Below are 18,238 nucleotides of genomic sequence, written 5' to 3' on the forward strand. Positions count from 1 at the left end.
CGGGCGAAGGCAGGTGGCCCCGCGGCCGCGGGCCTCGGCGCTGGGTGGGAGCGGACAGATGGTGCTCGTGGCAGGAGCTGGCTCTCCCACCTCCGCCGCAGCGGCGCGTGCAAGCCCGTGCTCACACCAGCGCGGTCGTGTCAGCTGTTAGATTCGCAGCTCTGGCTCGTTAGCAGAGAGCTTGTGAGAATTCTCCATCTGAGAGGTGTCTGGTGTATTCCTCTAGTAATGATTTCTGGCAATCAGCATAAAGGAGCAGAAGAAGCACCAGGGAGGGTTTTAACCTGACAGGAACAAGGCTCGATGCCAACAGCACAGAGCTTTCCCCCTCCTCTTCCCCGGCCCCTTCCCTTCCCTGTGTTGCAGGTCCGGAATTGCCAACAAGGTGGGCAAAATGTAGGTTTTTATCAACTGTTTGCTCTGGTTCTGTGTTTTGCCTTGTTTATTATTGGTATAAATCTGTTCCTGGCTTCGGGAGAAGTCAGTGAATGCTCTCTGAAGAAACCAGGCACCACAAATCCTCAGGGCACGCAAGTAACTGCAGCTTGTCAGGACATGTTTTCCCCTGAGGTGAAACACTGTCATAAACCCATTTATTTCAGGCAGAAATCAGCTGCCTCACGCCTGTCGCTGTTGAGGGAGCCGCTGATCTGCCCGTCCCTCTGTGTGCTGTGCCAGGGGGGCTGAGCACTGCTGCTTTCATTGCAGGAATGTTTCTTGGCATTGTGGGCAAGGCCGAGTCGCCTTTTCCCCCCCGTACCCACGCTGTAGCCCTGAGCGCAGCTGCCCGCGGGGCCGAGCAGCGAGCCTGGCTGCTCTGCGGGCACCCTCCTGCCCAAACCCTGCCTGAGGGGCCGTGCCCACCCCTGGGCACGGGCACACTGCCCACCGGGCTGACCCGCAGCGGGGGGCGGCAGCCACGAAAAGCGCTGTGGACCAGTCGATACTGGCTGGCTTTGGGGTTCTCCTGCACGCACAGAGGTACCGGTGGTTGGCAGCTGGTTAGATCCTGCTGTTTCACATCAGTCGCATTGGCATCAGCGCATGAACCAGCAGTCTTTGAGCTGGGCAGGCGAGCGGCAGGCAGCTCTCCCGGCACGACTGGCATCGGGGCCCACCGGCATGACGGCACAAGCCGAGCTGGAAACGCTGGCTGGAAACCCCAACTGGGCACAGCTGGCAGGGGGCTGGAGCTCGCCTTGAGGCACCCGCTGCTCGCCCAAGCAAGCTCCCAAATCAAGAGCCCCCTTGGCTCAGAGGAAAGTCTCTTTGCGGGTGTATGTGTGCTTAATGCCTGCATCAGTGGGCCTTCCAGTAACTTTATTCACCGGTTTGTTATGTTCTTTTGGAGTTCCAGCCTGTCAGAAGCTGGCTGTAAGCTTCCCAGGCTGGGGACGGCAGTGCTCCTTGTTGCTGGCCCCGCTGTGCCGCAGACGTAAGCCGGAGGTTTACGGAGCAGCGGAGAGGCAGAGGGGCAGAGGGTCTCGTGTCCCCTCCCGGGCACCAGTCCTGCTCTCGAAGCCACGGGCGGGAGTGTGGTGTCACACAATCTGGGTGACCAGCCTGCATCGCCTGGTCCCGGCTGGCTGCTGTGCGGAGCGGCTGGGGCTCAGCCTCCAGAGTTATGGGGCTGCAGGGTTAAGCGCAGCTGTGGCGACGGCTGGTGGTGACGGGACTTAAAGGCCCGGGCACGGCGCTGCCAGGAGTGGATGAGCAGCACAGGATGGGGGAATCCCTCTGGCAGGGAGACCCTTCCCAGGAGCCTGTCCTGTTGGCAGCCCCAGGAGAGAAGAGGTTTGAATCTCCATCCCCCAGGACGGCACGGGGAGGCTGCTGCAGTGATTTCACTGCTGGGGCCACGGCCACGTGCCGCCGCTCGGCACCGGGGATGAGCTGGTCACCAGAGGACCTGTGTGCTGGAGCATCTTGCTGCCTCAGGCAGATGTTGGCCCCACGGCAGTTTCTGGAGGACGCTGAGCCATTCGGTGGCCAGGCTGGAAGGGACCCGAGGAGATAGCCTGGGCCAGTCCCCGTCCGCATCGGGGCTATCGTGTGAGGTCAGACCTCACTCACCTGCAGTCTTGGACAAATTAAACTGTGTATGTATATTTGTATATTCAAGTATTTCAGCAATTCAACTCAATGCCATCGCTCCAGCTGCTCTGCAGATGTGTGCGTTAGTTAAACATGCAGAAGCCACCACAGAAACTCCTCAGTACCTTCACGGGCTGCCATGTGCCAGAAAAAAGACTGTTTTAGCCGCAGAAAGAGCACTCTCCTATGAGTTTCTTCATGCTATATTCAAATCCATTTGCAGCACAAGAGTTCTGTTTCCTGCAACTGAGAAACACAAAAATTCACTTTACGGCAGCAGCAGTAGCATTTGGTAAGGACTGGTGTGATTTTTCTGAAGATTTTGAAATGGGACACTTAGCGGTAGCTACACTTCATGAGACAGGAATTCAGAGAAGTTACTTCTCAGACCCAGAGCCAGCCCTCATGTACGCGGGTTTAGATCTGCACCAGTTCAGCTGAAATACATGCAATTCCCACGCAGTAACACCCTGCCAGTGCTCGTGAGATCTGAAATGAACCTTTCGCAGCTTTGTGTGCTGAAATGGTGAATCAAAAGTAACGCCGTGCCTGAGGCGTCGGGGTGCGAGCAAGGGAGAGCACAGAGCAGCCGCGTGGCACTCGCCCTCCGCCCAAGCCTGCGCCCGCGCTCCCGTCTGCAGCCCCTGCAAGCCCAGGAGCCGACCCCGGGTCCGCAGAGGAGTTGTGAAAGAACCGAACCCATCGGAGTCGGTGCCCTGAGATAGAACACATCCCTCTAGCAGCCCAGCAGAAGCCCAGGTTCTCTGCACGCAGCAGACGTCGCCGCCGGAGTTAATGGTTCACCTCTGAAGCAGCGGGTGCCGGGACATCTTCGGAGCTGGGGTGTTTAGGGTGCTCCATGGGAGCCCAGGAGCTGGTGAAGCCGCGCGGGGCGAGGTGCGGCGAGCGCGTGCAGGCGGCAGCCAGCAGCGCCCACGTCGCGAGGGGAGACGGGGCTCCGCAGCACCCTGTTGGCTTCTTCTCAGCGAAGACAGCCCACTGGATGGATTGCCACGTCAGCAACATACCCAGACAAAACCCTATCCATTAATGTCACCCCAAGCTGCCATCCTCGGAGCTTTGTGTCTAGATTGCCACGCAGGGATTTCATTACTTTGAAATATTTTTCCTTTTACATTAGAAAAGGCCAGTTTTAAAGGTTGAAATTGGAGCACAGTGCTTTGATACACTCTGAAGTCTACCCCTACCCCAACCCAACTCTGATTTTAGGAGAAACACTGAAACTTAACTTCCGCTCGCTGGGACGCTCTGGGTGCCGGGCAGCCTGTCCCAGAGCTGCGGCACCCGGGCGCTGGCTCCGCTGCTGTCAGCCTCATCCATCCCGCCGGCTCCTCGCTGCTCGGTGCCAGCATTGAGCACGGAAAAATTTACTGCTGTTCCTGATTATTAGTGCTCAGGAAAAAAATGTTCACTAATGAGTGAATTAATGACAAATTACGCATCTTATTTGCTAGGAGTTAGTTTTCAGAGAACGTTTTCAGCTGCCTTTTAGCTGCTTCCGAGAGAGGCTGGAAGGGAAGGAGACAGGTGCCACCTTGTGTGGAAATGTTTCTTCATGCTGCAGGCACAGACAGAGAATTTCTTCCTTCTTTTTGTTTTGGTCGCATCTTTGATAAACTCTTCAGTTCTCCCTGAAACGCAGCCAGCTCTTTATTAGATCGTCCCAGCTGCTCAGACGCGCACGGCAGTGCAGAGCCACTGTCCCGGAGGCGGTGATGGAGGCAGCAGTTTGCACTGTCCAGCGCTGTGCCTCGTTTCTCCGCTCGTGGGTCTGTCCCTTGCCTCCCACAGCACCTGCACCACGCCGGGGATGTGCCAGTGGGGCATGAGGTGCCCGGGGAGCTGCTGCTGCTCCCAGGACCAGCGGCCTGAGGGCAGGGTGCAGGCAGGTGGGCCGCTGGCGACAGATCCCTCGCTGGGCTGCCGTGCCATGAAGTCAGTGCTGGTTTTGCCCACAGAAGGCCCTTCGGTGGCCCTCGCCCGCAGGAGCACAGCGCCGGTGCCCGCGTGCCGGGGAGGCTGCAGGCAGCACCCGGCGCGGGAGCGTCGCACCGCGGGGTCCAACCCAGGTCCGCCAGCCCAGCGCTGTGCGATGGAAGGGGGCCCGACAGCAGCACGCCGGGGGTGCCAGGCTGGGGGCCGGGGGCCAGGGTGTGCGACACGGGGGCAGGCGGTGCGCAGGAGATGCCCAGCTCGCCAAGGGACATCACTCTGGGCACTGAGGGCACCCTGAGGGCCACCCGTGGTTACTCAGTGCTCGTCACCCCAGAGCAGGTGGGTGCTGTCCCGGCAGCCCAGCAAAATCACAGCTCGCGCTGGCTTCCCGCCACGTTTCCAGTGCCCAAATCTGCGTGCCGGGCCTGAAAAGCCAGGGAACAGAATGCCTGGCACAGCTCTGCCGGCTCCTTTCTCATCTCAGGTAATGAGATAAAGTCAATTTAATCCAGTATGTCAGGGTGGACAGCCTACCAGTCGGTCCATAGGAGAGCCTGATTCCAGCACTCACAACTCAGGACAATTCGTATACGAGCTGTTAAGTCCTCTAATTCCCAAATAGCCAGCTACGCAGGGTTATAACGTGGCAAGAGTTATGCATGTAGTATATTTTCTGTGTAGCTGTTCTTTGTTTTCATATACCTCTCACTTTGCTAAATTATGAAAGCACTTCCTTTATTTGGGCAGCCGTTGCAATTCTGTCATTTAGCTGAGTCTCAGGTTATCACCAAATCTATAAACTTTCCTTGTTGCTTTGCAATAAAAAGTCTAAAACAAGAAATTCATCCTTTTTACGGTGATGACCTGGCTTTATTTCTTATTTCACGCTGGCACTCCTATCTGCTGGAAGCAGCTGCTTCGGGGAGGAGATGTTCCACGGCTGCTCATAACTGCCCCGCGGCCCCTCTGCCCGGCTCCCCCCAGCGCTCCTGGGCGCGGAGCTGGGTCCCGCAGTGTATTTCAGCTGTGTTTCATCACACACGCGCCAACTGCGCTCCCCAGAAAGGACCCTGCAGCTTAGCAGCCAGCTGGATCGCTCTGAGCTCATCCAAGAGAGAAGGACGTCACTCAGGCTGTAGCCTCGTCCATGGCAGTCACAAGAAGGTCTGAAGAAATCTGGGACTTTCCCATGTGCGTTATTTAAAATATAGCGGTACCTCACAGCACACACTGCCCTTAACTGCGTGAGGCTGTCTGCCCTCTGATATATTGCCGGGCTATTTCTGTTGCCTCCAATATTAACAGACGTTCCCCCTCTTTCCCTTCCAGCTGCTCAGAAGCATCACAGCGAGCAGACTCCGGTTCCTTGTCCTGAGTCAGACGGTGAATTACGTGTCTCCCCTTCACCAGCGACTTAATCAGCTGTTGGAGAGGAAAATAAAAACGGCGCCTGGCTGTATGAGAATTGATTTATGAGAGCTATCTTCATGCTGAGGCTGCCACCCCTTTTAGCCCCTGCTGCAGAGGAGCTGCTAAGGACCTCTCCTTTGCTGCCCTGATCTCACGCCCTGTACTTCAGAGGCATTTGAGTCGCCGTCTCTGTTTGGCAGATGTTGTAAAAGGGTGGGCCAAGAGCTCATGTCCCACACCTCCTCTTACTCCTAGGTCTACATTTGGCGACTGCAGTCCACTTCTCTTTCCTGTGCCTACTCTTCAAATAGAAGAGCGTGCATCAAGAGCTGCTCCAAAATACTCGGCGTGGGTTTCGGCTCTGTGCTAGAGCCTGGCCACAGCCTCCAAGGCTGCAGAAAGCAGTCCCGGAGTGGGTCTGTCGGGGTGGCGCAGGTGAGGAGACCTTTGAGGGATTCCTTAGCCCACCATGAGGTGGGAAGCCCTGAAAAAGTCGAGCGGGAGAAGAGGACGCCGGTGCCCAAGACAGCTGCTGCCTGGGTGCTTCGCTCCTGCAGAGGCGAGCGCTCCCTCGATCCGACCCGGGGTTTCGGACCCAAGGAGACAGATCTGGGGTCCGGCTCAAAAATCTGCAGGCTTAGAAATGAGTTCTTTGCTCTGTTGTCTGAATGAGCCTTGGGGGATTACACCTCCAAGCTCCTTGCTGGGATCATATCATACTACTAATGATAATAATGACTATGCAAAACAAACTATATACCTTTTTCTCACTGTCTGATGACCCACTGGCAGCCAAGCAGAGATCACGGAATCTGGAAATGGCGGATTTTGCAAATTTTGTAAAACTCCTGGAAAAAAATGAACTCCTGGAAAAGTTTAAACTCCTGGACAAGAGAGGATTCAAACCCCTAGAAAAGCAAAAAAAGAGAAAGGATTTCTGCGCCCCAGCCAACCCCATTCTCAACCTGCGCGTGCCGTCCATGGTATGAAATATTTCTGTTGCCTGGTGTGGCGAGCAGTCTGCCCATGCTCCCTCCCAGCCCCAGCACAGCTGCTCGTCAGCTGAATGTGGGAAACCTGGAAAAGTCCTTGATTTCACAGCAACCACTGAACACATCAGCGTTACCAACCTTCTTCTCGAACTAAATCCAAAACGCTGCAGCTACTGGGAAGAAAATTAACTCTATCCCAGCCAAAACCAGGACCCCATTTCTGCTCTCCATCCCCCTGGGGGAAGGAGAGGGATGGGCGAGCGGCTGTCTGGGGCTCAGCTGCCGGGTTAAACCACGATACATAATAAAGCATGAAACAGGAGCAGGAAGAAGAGACTCTTTGGTAGCATCTGACGTCTCTTTAGGCTTTTTCAAATGCCAGGAACATCTTTATCTGTGGGACTGGGGCATCGCCGTCTGCCTGCTGCGGTCGGGGGACTGTTCCTCCCGCCGTGGGCTGCTCCCTGGCTGGTGGGCTGTTCTGAGTGTGCTGGAGCCTGCAGCGGGGCTCGGCAGTCGGACATCAGCAACGAGCGGTATGAGCCCTGGGCTGGGGTGTTTTGCTGCTATAAACGTCAGCAGCGAGAGATCGTGTTACATTCTGATGCCGGTGACAGAAGCAGAGGCCAAAAACGGAGAACGTGCACCCTTTTTGGGGGTGTTTTGGTAAAAACGCAACCTGGCACGGGATCGGCCTGGAAAGCAGTGAGGGCTAATGACAAGTTCTGTGTTAAAAAATGGAACGACCATGAGTTGTGCTGCTGATGCTCAGATGCAAGAACACAGTTTGCTTAATTTAATAGTACCGTGTAATTTGTGTAAAACTGAATTATTAGCAATTATATGTCATTGTTAATGACTTGGAGCTGGGTCCTCCTCTCTGTGCTTGTACTGAATGGCACCCGGCCCCCGGTGCCACCGGTGTCTGTGGGACGTACGACGTGAAGGTGCGCGAGCCACATAACGACTGGAACAAGGAGAAATGACGAAGGTGCTCGGGGTCAGGCCCCTTCAGCGCAGCGGGGACAGCACACACGTCCTGCGCCCCATCCTCACACTAATTAAATCTCCTCCAAGGCAGTAATGGGAGTCTTGCACGCACGCACTGGAACTGTTGGGACAGGCCTGGCCGGCTGTCTGCAGCAGCCCGAGCGCGGCTCCTTTGTGACTCACGCGCCTGACTCACAGACGCCTGACGAAATACGTGTGCTCTCAGTCAAATTTATCACAGCTAAATATTAAAACCAGCTCTTTAATTTCAAACCCGAGTACTTCCCGGGGTTTTCTCAGCAGCTGCACTCGGAATGATGCTGTGCCGTACACTTGGGAAGGGGCGGTGATGTAACCGTTGCTACATTACAACTGAAAGATTTGCTTATTTGCATGTGTATATATATGTGTGTGGGGGGGTGGTTTCATAAATTTCCCCAAGGCAAAAGAAAATAATTAATGACAAGCAGCAGCTTGGAAGGTCATCTGGATTATTATTTCTGTACCGCAGCTCACCTCCGACACATAAGCAAAGTCTTTATGTACTGATTTTAATAATGCTAAAAGAGCTTAAAACATCAGCAATGCTCCAAGTAATTATTAGGCAGACTTTTTCAAGTACGGCCTCATTTCATGTACTTTAATAAAAATACCTTTTACTGTGTATTTTAGCAGGAATAATAGTGCTGGGTTTTGGTTTTGTTTTTTTTGCTGAGCAGGCCTCATTGTTCGGCTCCGTCCTGACCCCGAGCCACCCCACCACGCTTTGGCTGGCAGCGGTGCCCATCCAGGCAGCCTGGACCTGGGCACATCCCCCAGCCCTGCCCGCTCCTCTCCTGCCCGCGGGGTCGCGCGGAGCTGCGTCGGCACAGGAAAAGTCCCACAAACTTTCCTGAAGTAGATCTGCTTCCAGAGTGCCGACTCGTCTGGCTAATTGCTGCGCGTGCCAAGCCGGGGCCGTGCTCGTGGGAATGGCAGATCTCCAGTCCGATTGAAAAGACGTAGGAGTCCGAAGGGAGATGGTTTTACTAAACGAGGTGACTGGTCTGGGGTCCAGCAACTCCTTAGTCTTCCAGAAATTTCCCCTATGTCATCTTTGAACTGCATGAGCTGTTTCTGCACTCACAAAGCATTGCGAAGCGGTCTTACTTGAAATCTCAGCTGCTCCAGAGAGAGGCGGAACTTATGAAGTACAAAGGGGTTCAGGTTACCATGGCAATAACTTCAAAACAGAGAGGCCCGATTTTGCCACACTTGCTGTCTTGTTGGGAAAGTTTTCCATGCGGCAGGATGACAGGGTGAACCTGCTCTGCGGCAAAAGGTGCGCTCCGCTTGCAGTTGTTTTCTGGGGCCCACGTACTTCTAAAGAGCATGCTATTTGCTTTAACATCAATGGCTTTATTCCAGTGTCCATGCGCGGCAATTTATGCGCATAGTACTCCTTTCACATGACGTGCCGTTATTGCACCTTGATTAACACAAACATTTTCCGGGAAAAAGCTACAAACTGTAAGCTGGCATGGAAGGAGTAGCTGCAAGAGGTACTCCGCCGTGAACTGGAAGACCCCAAATTGAATCACGCTCCGCTCCTTGTACAGCTGTGCAAAGTCAGCCATGTATGGATACACGCATTCATTCCACAGCACCTTTCCCTGGGGGACTGTAAGGCACTGGCGCAGCTAGGTGTTTGCTGCCCTCCCGGTGCCATCTCGGCGGCTGAGGCGCAGAGGGACGGCCCTGGGATCCTCCCCAGAGCACCGGGCAGCGGCACAGCCCGCGGTCCTGCTTCTGAGACACCACGGCCAGCCGTGACACGGAACACCTTGTCCTGGTATTCATCTTAGACTTCAGGCCTGGTTTTCTCCCCAGATAAGGTTATTATAGGTAAAATTCTACGTACAGCTGGAATGTCCTATCAACACGTATGATACTGATAGAAAAGACAATTTAAAAACACCCGTGCCCTTTGGGAAGTGAATTTATTTGTAAGGATGCTTATGATGACGAGTAAGGAGGGGTATTCAAAAGGACAGAAAAATAGTCGTGTTTGCATGTTACACTGAGATAACTTTACTAACCTAATTCCTCCCTCATCTTCACCATTCGTTAAAAATCAGCCACATGTAAACTGTGTGTGATCCAGTCACACTGGGCTGTGGCCAGGAGCTGCTGAGCCCTAATTCCACTGTCTAGCACTGGTTCCTTCTGTGGCTTTGAAGGAGCACTTAGCAACAGCTGTCCCTTAGCAAGCGATGCGTGGGTTACTTCGAAAACGACAGTTTCCAAAGCTCATGTTGTTCTACCAAAAGTGGAGCAGAAACTTTTTCATGCAAAGTGTTTCTAACCCATGCAGTTTCTCATGTCGCCTGGAAATCCTGCAGCCTGCCATTAGTTAGAGACGGCTTTTAACCTGCCAGTGTCACCCTTTGTTATGAGCTCTAGTAACCATGTGGGCTACTATTTTCGAAAGTGCTTTCAGCTGCAAATAAGCAGCTAGATTTTCAGAAATGTTGGCTGTCAGCACCACCTGTGGAGCCTCAAGAGAAGCTTGGCATTTCTGGGAATGTAGCTGTTTACTTAGATTCAGTAAAGTCGTATTTAGACACCCAACCTTTAGTCTTCTCCTTTGGAAAATGGTCCCCATTAGAGCTGTATTTTCTCCTGAGGGACACCTACACATGAGCTACTTGAATGTCACATTCAGTTATCTGGCAGTACACTGTGGAAAATTGCTGGCCTTGTACTGTTGAGCCAAATGTAGACCTATCTGTATTTTTACAAGAATTGGTGTTCTTTTCTCTGTTTACAACATTTCTGTTACTCATAGTGAGTCAAATCCTGGCCCCACTCGGAGAGTGGCGCGTGAATGGGCAGTATGCAGAGAGGAGCTTCTGAGGGAGCACTTCCCAAAGCCCTGTGTACCTGCCCCTTCCCGAGGGAACCCGCAGTCGCTGCCCACCCCGACCCCGCCGCTGTGACTGCTACGCGTATTGTCCCCGCCTGACTCACCCTACGGCTCCAGGTCTTCTGTTTTCACTCCTCTTCGTCCCTCGCCGCCTGTCTCATAGATGCTAATGTCACTGAGAGTGCCGCACGTATTGAGAAAAAGAACTGAGTACGTCCTCCGTCACACAGGAGATGACGCTCCTGGGCAGCCCCGTCTTGATGGCAGAGGGACACGCAACAGCTGACAGAGCCCGAGGTCTTGGGAACAAAGTTGGTGCTTGAGACGGGGCTGGACAGACGCGTCCCGACGGAACGGCTTCACGCGGCCCGAGCTGCCGGTGCCGCGGGCTCGCCGTCCTCGCCCAGCGCCCTGCCGTCGCAGCGCTGCCCTGGGGAAGCGCGCAGGGCCGCGGGGAAGCCCTGTCTCAGGGGACTGATGCCAGGAGGGTCCACGGACCGTCAGGTCGGTGTCACCTGGGGTTTTGATGCCGTCGGTCTGCTCGGAATTGTTTGGGCTTGTTTAAAATGTAGGTGTTCACCATCACCGGGCAGTTTAAATGCTCACTGACAGCGACTGCGTGCAACGGTTCTGTTAGGGCACGGAGGCTGGGGAGGTGACTTGCGGACAAGATGAGACTCCACAATCCTCCGGTTGTAAAGTAGGTATGTTTTATTCAGCGCTGGGCGCACGGGGGTTAGCACCGCCAAAGACGTGCGCGCCAATATCGCCAAGCCATCTATAACTTATACAGTTCTATTTTGCATATTCATAGACACCTATACATACGCATAACCTTTCCCGCTTTGTATTAAAATTAGTTCCAAGAAGTTATTTCCATAAACTCCTCTCGACTGCGCTTGCGTGGTGCCTCCTTGTGGTGGTCGTCGGGGGTCGTGGGGATGAAGATAGGTGACTCCTCTTCGTCACCGCTAGTAACCTTTTAACTTCACGCAGGCTCAGTTACTTCTTGGCCTTTACCCAAACTACAGAGCTGGCTACGGCTGGCTTTATGTGTAGACTTCTTATTCTGTAACTCTTCTTTCCGGCCTTATCACTCAAACAGATACAAAATTCGCGGAGCTAAGTAATTTGCCAAACTAAGGAATTTGCCGAGCTGAGCTAGACTAGCATTAAGCATTGTCTAAGCTTATTTCTTTCTTTATTTCCCTGCATCAGAGCGGTCTGGAGAACAAGGCTGATGGGGAGCGGCTGAGGGAGCTGGGGCTGCTCAGTCTGGAGCAGAGGCGGCTGAGGGGGGACCTCATCGCTCTCTGCAGCTCCCTGACAGGAGGGTGTGGTGAGGGGGGTTGGTCTCTTCTCCAAGGTAACCAGCGACAGGACCAGAGGCGATGGCCTCAAGTTGCATCCGGGGAGGTTAAGATTGGGTATTGGGGGAAATTTCTTCACTGGAAGAGTTCTGAAGCACTGGACCAGGCTGCCCAGGGCAGTGGTGGAGTCCCCATCACTGGAGGGGTTCAAAACACGTGTGGATGTGGCACTTGGGGACATGGTTTAGCAGGCATGGGGGTGTTGGGTGGACGGTTGGACTTAAGGATCTCAGAAGTCTTTTCCCGCCTTCACGTTCTGTGGAAACCTGCCCCATTACCCCCTTCTCTTCCCCAGGCTGAGCAGCCCCAGCTCTCCCACCCTTGCCTCCCAGCCCTCGGATCACTGCTACAGTCTCCTCCGCTCCCGCCGCTCTGAGGGCTCCCGGCGGGCGGAAGTGACGCGCCGGCCCGGGAGTGACGCCAGCGCGGCCGCCATTACCGAGGCGGGGCCTCGCCGCCGCCGCCGCCCCGTCCCCTTTGTCAGCGCCGCTCGGCGCCGCCGCGGGCAGGGCGAGCGCCGGGCCTGGAGCGCGGCCGCCGCGACGCCCATGGCGAGCCCGCCGCCGCCATGAGGGGGTGAGTGCGGGGGGCACCGCGGGGCTGCGGGAGGAGCCGGCTGGGCTCGGACCCGCGTCCACGCCGCGGGCCCCCGCGGAAGGTCCCCGGCCGCGGGGGCCCGCGGCGTGGACGCGGGTCCGGGCCCAGCCGGCGGGAGCGCGGTGCCGAGGGGTTCGGCGGGTGGCTGGGAGCGCCTGTGAAAATGGGTGAAAAGAACTGGTTTCCCGCAGAACCGGGACTGAACCAGTCGGTTTTCCCCAGGCTGAGGGGGCAGCTCGCCTTCAGCAGAGCGGGGTCGGTGCGGGGGCGCTGGGGGGACCGGTCCCTCGGCGTTGGCGGTGGCACCGTGAGGGGGAAGCTTTCACCTCCCAGGCTGCAGAACGCACTTTTTGTACGAAAACGCCCTTTTAGAAAGGAGGCGTTCAGCTTTCGGATGAGAACAGGTTCTCTGCCCGAATCTCACGTGTTTCTGTGGGTGCGTGGAAGCTCATCTGTCACGTATCTGGGCCTTGCGTTGAAGGAGACTCCCCGTGGCTGTGGCAGTTGGCTGTGGCGGCGACAGGTCTGTTTTTAAATCTTCAGTTTTCCTTTGTTTCTTGTAGTCAGATTGTAGCGAGGGGACCTTATCAATGCCTCTAAATATCTGCAGGGTGGGGGTCAGGAGGACGGGGCCAGACTCTTTCCAGTGGTGCCCAGTGACAGGACAAGGGGCAATGGGCACAAACTGAAGCCTGGGAAGTTCCAGCTGAACAGGAGGAAGAACTTCTTCCCTCTGAGGGTGACGGAGCCCTGGCCCAGGCTGCCCAGAGGGGCTATGGAGTCTCCTTCTCTGGAGATATTCCAGCCCCGCCTGGACGCGGTGCTGTGCAGCCTGCTGTGGGTGACCCTGCTTGGGCAGGGGCTTGGGCTAAGTGACCCACAGAGGTCCCTGCCAACCCCCACCATTCTGTGATTTTTACTACAATCCTTGTTCTTCACCTTCAGAGAAAGGGTAGCAACCTGGCGTGCTGCGGCTCCTTTGTGAGCGCTCCCCACATTCTGTCCGTGCCAGTCTGGTGCTGCGTGAAGAGCGCTGGGTCACCTCGAGATTGCGATGGTGAGAGCTGAAGTCCCGGCAGTGGAAAGCTCTCCAGCACGTCCGGCTCCTTTGATGACCATGGCTTTTTTTGTGTTTGGAGGCGGTGTTACAGATCTATTTTAGGGGAACAAAAAGTTCCTGTATGTGCTGCGCCCTCCTTCAGAGGTGCTAAGTGTGTGTGATGGTGGAGAGGTTTGCCTTCCACCCCAGCGTTTTGTTTGCTGGGATAAGGCCTGCATTCCTCTGCCCTGGTGGTTCGGGGCGGGGGTGCTGCTCCTTGCCCAGTGGCGCGGGGCTTGGGAGTAGTTGCTGATTGCAAACCGCTGCTGATTTGCCTTCCCGCGCTGTCATGGCAGGTGTGTTTCCCTCCTCTGCTTCTGTCTCAGGACAGACTTTCAGGTCTGTTGCCGTGACTTAGGTCACCCTCAGCTATTTCAGTTTGTAAATAATCGGCTTTTACAGGCCTGAACCGTAGTTAGGCCAAAACTATAGAAGGTGAGGCTGTTATTTAAATGAAACCGCCTGGGGGAAGAAAACTGTTACATGTTTTTAGTTTTGAGTCTTGTAATGCATTTGGGTGTTGCAAGCTGAGGAAGGGAAATCCTCCCCACCTGGTACTGTTGATGTTTCCAGAGACCACGTTGACAGCCTCTGCGTAAGTTCCACAGCGCAGTAATTGCTGTTAACTTGCTTTCTCATGACGTTTTGGTTGTGGAGCTGCTGAGGTTGTTACTGAGCGTTTGTACTCTCTGTGGAGAATACTGTGGCGGCATTAGTTACTTACAGAAGTATTTGTTAGCACCCGAATTGTGCATGCAGAAGTTCAGCCTCACCCTCCATGGACTTAACTCGCAGGGTAACCTCGGCCGTATTATGTTCTTGGAGCTAACAATTTAACACACTCTGCGACATGACAATTTTTTTTTTATGCCTTAGTAGCTGGTTATTTGATACTCTGCTGATTGTTTACACTCTTTGATATTAATGTATATTGAGTGGGTTGCATTTTTTTTCTGCTCAGGTGACCTGCTAACGCTCCCCTCTAATGCCGTTTAGAAAGATTCTTCCGCTGGAGAATGTGAGTGTGTTCAGGAGCTGGGGTGAAAGGGGAGGGCTAAATATAGCCATTTCCTGCAAAACTTATCTAATTTTGAGACTAGCTCTCCAATGAAATTTTGTCTTCCCAAGCCTACAGAAAGGTTTTATTTTCCTGTTTGACTCTTCACGGATCACGTTGTAGTTGCGAGCAGCCTGTCTGCGGTCGGTGAGTCCCAGTGCAGGTGTGAGGGAGGACAGCGGGACTGGTGGCCAGGGCTGGGGGAGGTGGGAAGGCGTGTGGCAGTGTCGTCTGTCTCCAGTCCGTGTCCAGCACGGAAGGAATAGAGACTTGCATCATCTTGCCAAAGCTGCTGGACACAGCAGCAGCGGAGGCATCGAGCAGCTTGTTTGGAGGAATGCAAATGAGCCTCTCAGCCCCTGCTCTGTCCTTGTTTTGCTCTTTCAGAAGCTGCGTGCTTCTTGGGAAAGGAGAAAGCAGCGGGCTTGCTAGCAGCGCAGAAGCTGGTGGGGTAGGAGGAGAACATAGGCGGGGAAACAGCACCACTGGGGTGTCTGTGGGTGGGTTGTGTTTGTGGGTTTTGTTGTTCTTTGGGTTGTTTTTTTTTTTTGCCAGCTGGTACTCTGAAGTCATGCTTAAATTTAATGAAAGCCTGATGCTAAAATAAGATCTAGGGACAGCCGTTGTAAAATAATTAGGCACCCTTTTAGCCCTCTTGTCCCTGCCAAAAAACCCCCAAACAAACCCTGTTTGAATTCAGTTGCATTCTGAGGTATTTCAGCTCTCAAATGGGCATCTCGGTATTGCTGTCTTCCAGCTCCCTGTGCATGAGAATTCATGGCGATCCGTTGGGGTGGGTTGCAGGTTGGGTGCACGTGTACTAGGGGATAGTTTATTTGCTTGGAGACCTGAGGGTAGCCAAGACTTGGGAGAGTGTAAGAGCATGTTGGTTACAGAGGTATCCAACGCTGTCTGAAAATGCGCCTGTTAAATCCTGTGGTAGACAAGTTCAGCAGCTACACGTTAAGGACATACGCCATTAACATCTTTTATGTATCTGTACACATTTGTAAAATGAGGAATGATAGTGTTTCTTAGCAGTGTTGGAAAGGTGAACTCATGCAAGTTTGCAAAGTGTTTTCAGAGCACGAATTTAGAAAATGCTATTGAATATGAAATGTATGGAATTCCATGGAAATGCTTTCAGGAAAATCCTTTTTTTCTTCACCATGTTTGCAGCCAAAACACAGTTTTAGACTAATGCTTTCAAAAGCATGTAAGTGTAGTCAAACAGCAATAAGTAGCTGTGATGAGATAGTTTTCTTTGTTATATCGGACCGTGAGTATGCTGGTGGGTAATCCCTTCCTTAAAATGTGGGCTTTTACCATTACGTGTATACAGCTCAGTGTTCCCAGGTTCCTATTTCAGAGTGATTTGCGTGTGTAAGTCTTACTGATATTCGGTACATGCTCTCAAAATTTTACTCTCATAACAAGATCTAGAATGAACTGTGATTACGAAGCGGCATTGAATCTAGCCTTTGGGACACTAGCCGTTCTCTAGAAGGAACGTCAAGACTGTGTTGAAATTCCTAGTGAAATAAATACAGTGCTGCTACTTTATGTGAAAGAAAGTAGTAGTGTATTTTAGGAATGTGATGGTGTTCAGGTGCTGACTTTCCCCTGGAAGGCCAGAACTGACCTTGTGATTCATCACTGCCGGTGAACAGTCAACGTCAGGTGCTGCACCACGGTCTTTGCCAGTTATTACACGGTCCTGTCTTTAGGCGGGATTCTTTTGATCTGCTCTTTCATTTCAAGCTGAATTCATCCCGGCTGTCGGTGCTCCACCTTGTTTGCTGAACGACTGCTGGCGTGACTGGTGCTCTGTGGTGTGGTGGCTGTGCCTGGCAGGCCGGGCGGTGTGCTGGATCCCAGGGCCGCTCGGAGGGAGGATTCTGCCCGGCTCTGGTTAGAACACGTTTTGCATTCTGTGTGCCTGCACACTGGGGTGCCCCCAGCTCCTAAACACCTCTGAAGCCCCGAAGATCAGTGTCCCTCATCTGCAGTGACCATCGTGCTCTGTTCTGTGTGAGTACAAAGGCAGCGTAAGTCTCCAAGCAGTTAGGGTAGCTCATTGTCCTTCAGATCAGCACTTTCTTTACGCTCAGGACCTGCTGTTTTAGTTTTATGTGGGGTTGACTCAGTCTTGCTCTATAAGGTTTTGTGAGATGGTGTAGATGCACCGTGTGTACATAAACGGGCTCTTCTGTTGAGGAGAGAAATGTTTGAAAGGAAATACTATGGAGGTCTTAAAGTCACAATTGAAATGTGAGTAAATGGGAAGTGAGGATTTTACATTATTTGTTATTATGTAAGCAATAGGGAATACAATATGTAGTCGATAGCCAGCAGTTTTAAAATTAAAAAAAATGTGTGTTTTGTGTTTTACATTACAGAATGATTGCATGGGACGTTGAAGAGTGGTGGTTTTTGTGGGTTTTTTTTTAAGGAAGGAACTGGTTATGTTCATAGGTCTGTGGATGGACCATTAAATGCAGTGGTCCAGATGCAGTTTGGCACTTGGGAATTTGCCTCTGACTGGGAAGCGTGGAGACGTGGGGCAGAGGAGGGTGGAAGAATGACCTTTGCATGCTAAGCCCTTATGCTTCTTCCTAAGCATCTGCTGCTAGCTTCTTTTGGAGTCAGCAGGTTATTGCTGAGTTAGGTGTGTGTTTTGTTGTTCTTCTGTTTCTCCTGTGACCTGAAAAGGCAGCTAGATGGTTGCTGGTCCCTAGAAGTCGTGTTTGTCAGTGCGTCTCCTCCTTTTGAAATGCTCCTGGCAGTGTCAAACTGTGTTGCTGTTCCGTTACCCGCAGTGCTGCTGAAAAGATGCATGTGGCAGTGTCAGTAGCTTGTTGTAAATTAACTCAAGTCCGTTCTAGGAACAGGAGGGCTACGGCTTGGTTAGGAAAAGCTTATTAAAACAGAAGACCTCCAGCTTGGTGATTGTCCAAGGCAGACTTTGGACTCTTCATTTGCCTTGTCTGAGATGAACAGAGGTGCAGGTAGGAGATGGTGGAGGAGAACGCCAGCAGCTGTTACCTAGGCCTTTTTACAGAGGAGGAGACAATTCCGCAGCTCTTAACCTGCTGTCCTAAGTACCTGGAACATTCCCTCTCAGCATGCTGAAGCCACGGGTTGTCCTCAGTTGAATGGAAGCTGGTAGGAGGACCTCCACCTCCTCTTACAGAGCAGTTGTAACTAGCTGTGCTCGCTGGAGGTCAGGCATTTCTTGTTCTGACTACACACCTTACCTCTCCGTTAATAAGCTGCAGAGGAGAGGCCAACAAACACCTCTTCTAATTGCAGGTCTGCTGTTTGTCTGGCAAGTATCCTGTAACAGTAGGAGCAGGTTGGCAGCTTTTCGACAGCTGCCTTTGGCTGGGCGGGTAGCTTGGAGGGTAGAAGTGGCTTCCTTTTGAAGTCCTGCAAGCTGCTGATCTCTGCTTTCAGGAGTCGGTGTGCCCCAGCAGGCCCCTCCAGCCCTCCTCTGCATGGCCCGGGGTTCCTGGCTGCGCCGTGGTGGGCGGTTGGTGCTGCGGTTGCACAGGCCTGTTCGCTGGCTGCTGATGCCGGGGAAGTGAGGAGCTGTGCTTGCCCCTCTCCCCGTGCTGTTCTTTCTCCTGCTGTAGCGTAGCTGTGGCCGTGCGGTGAACTGGATGAGGCGTTAATCTGGTCAGAACTCAGTCTGTCTTTGCCAGATGAGTTCCGACCCAGATTCATTCCTGGTTTGTTTTTCGTGCCGGTGCTGAGGAGGGGTCTCTG

General features: G+C 53.4%; 1 protein-coding gene across 2 annotated transcripts in view; it reads left to right on the forward strand.

Annotated features, from left to right (window-relative positions):
• The first annotated feature begins 12,199 nt into the window (after positions 1-12,199).
• The window catches only part of ACVR1 (activin A receptor type 1), a 65,024-nt gene continuing 58,985 nt past the window's right edge, over positions 12,200-18,238 (forward strand). The window contains exon 1 of one of the 2 annotated variants that reach the window (XM_075430538.1): positions 12,200-12,293. In XM_075430538.1, coding sequence (XP_075286653.1) covers positions 12,286-12,293 — 8 coding nt within the window. In that variant the 5' untranslated portion in view covers positions 12,200-12,285. Of the gene's footprint in view, positions 12,294-12,725; positions 12,838-18,238 lie in introns of those variants that run through there. The other variant, XM_075430539.1, reaches the window with a different exon arrangement.

The sequence above is a fragment of the Opisthocomus hoazin genome, chromosome 9, assembly GCF_030867145.1.
Source record: "Opisthocomus hoazin isolate bOpiHoa1 chromosome 9, bOpiHoa1.hap1, whole genome shotgun sequence".
Classification (NCBI taxonomy): Eukaryota; Metazoa; Chordata; class Aves; order Opisthocomiformes; family Opisthocomidae; genus Opisthocomus; species Opisthocomus hoazin.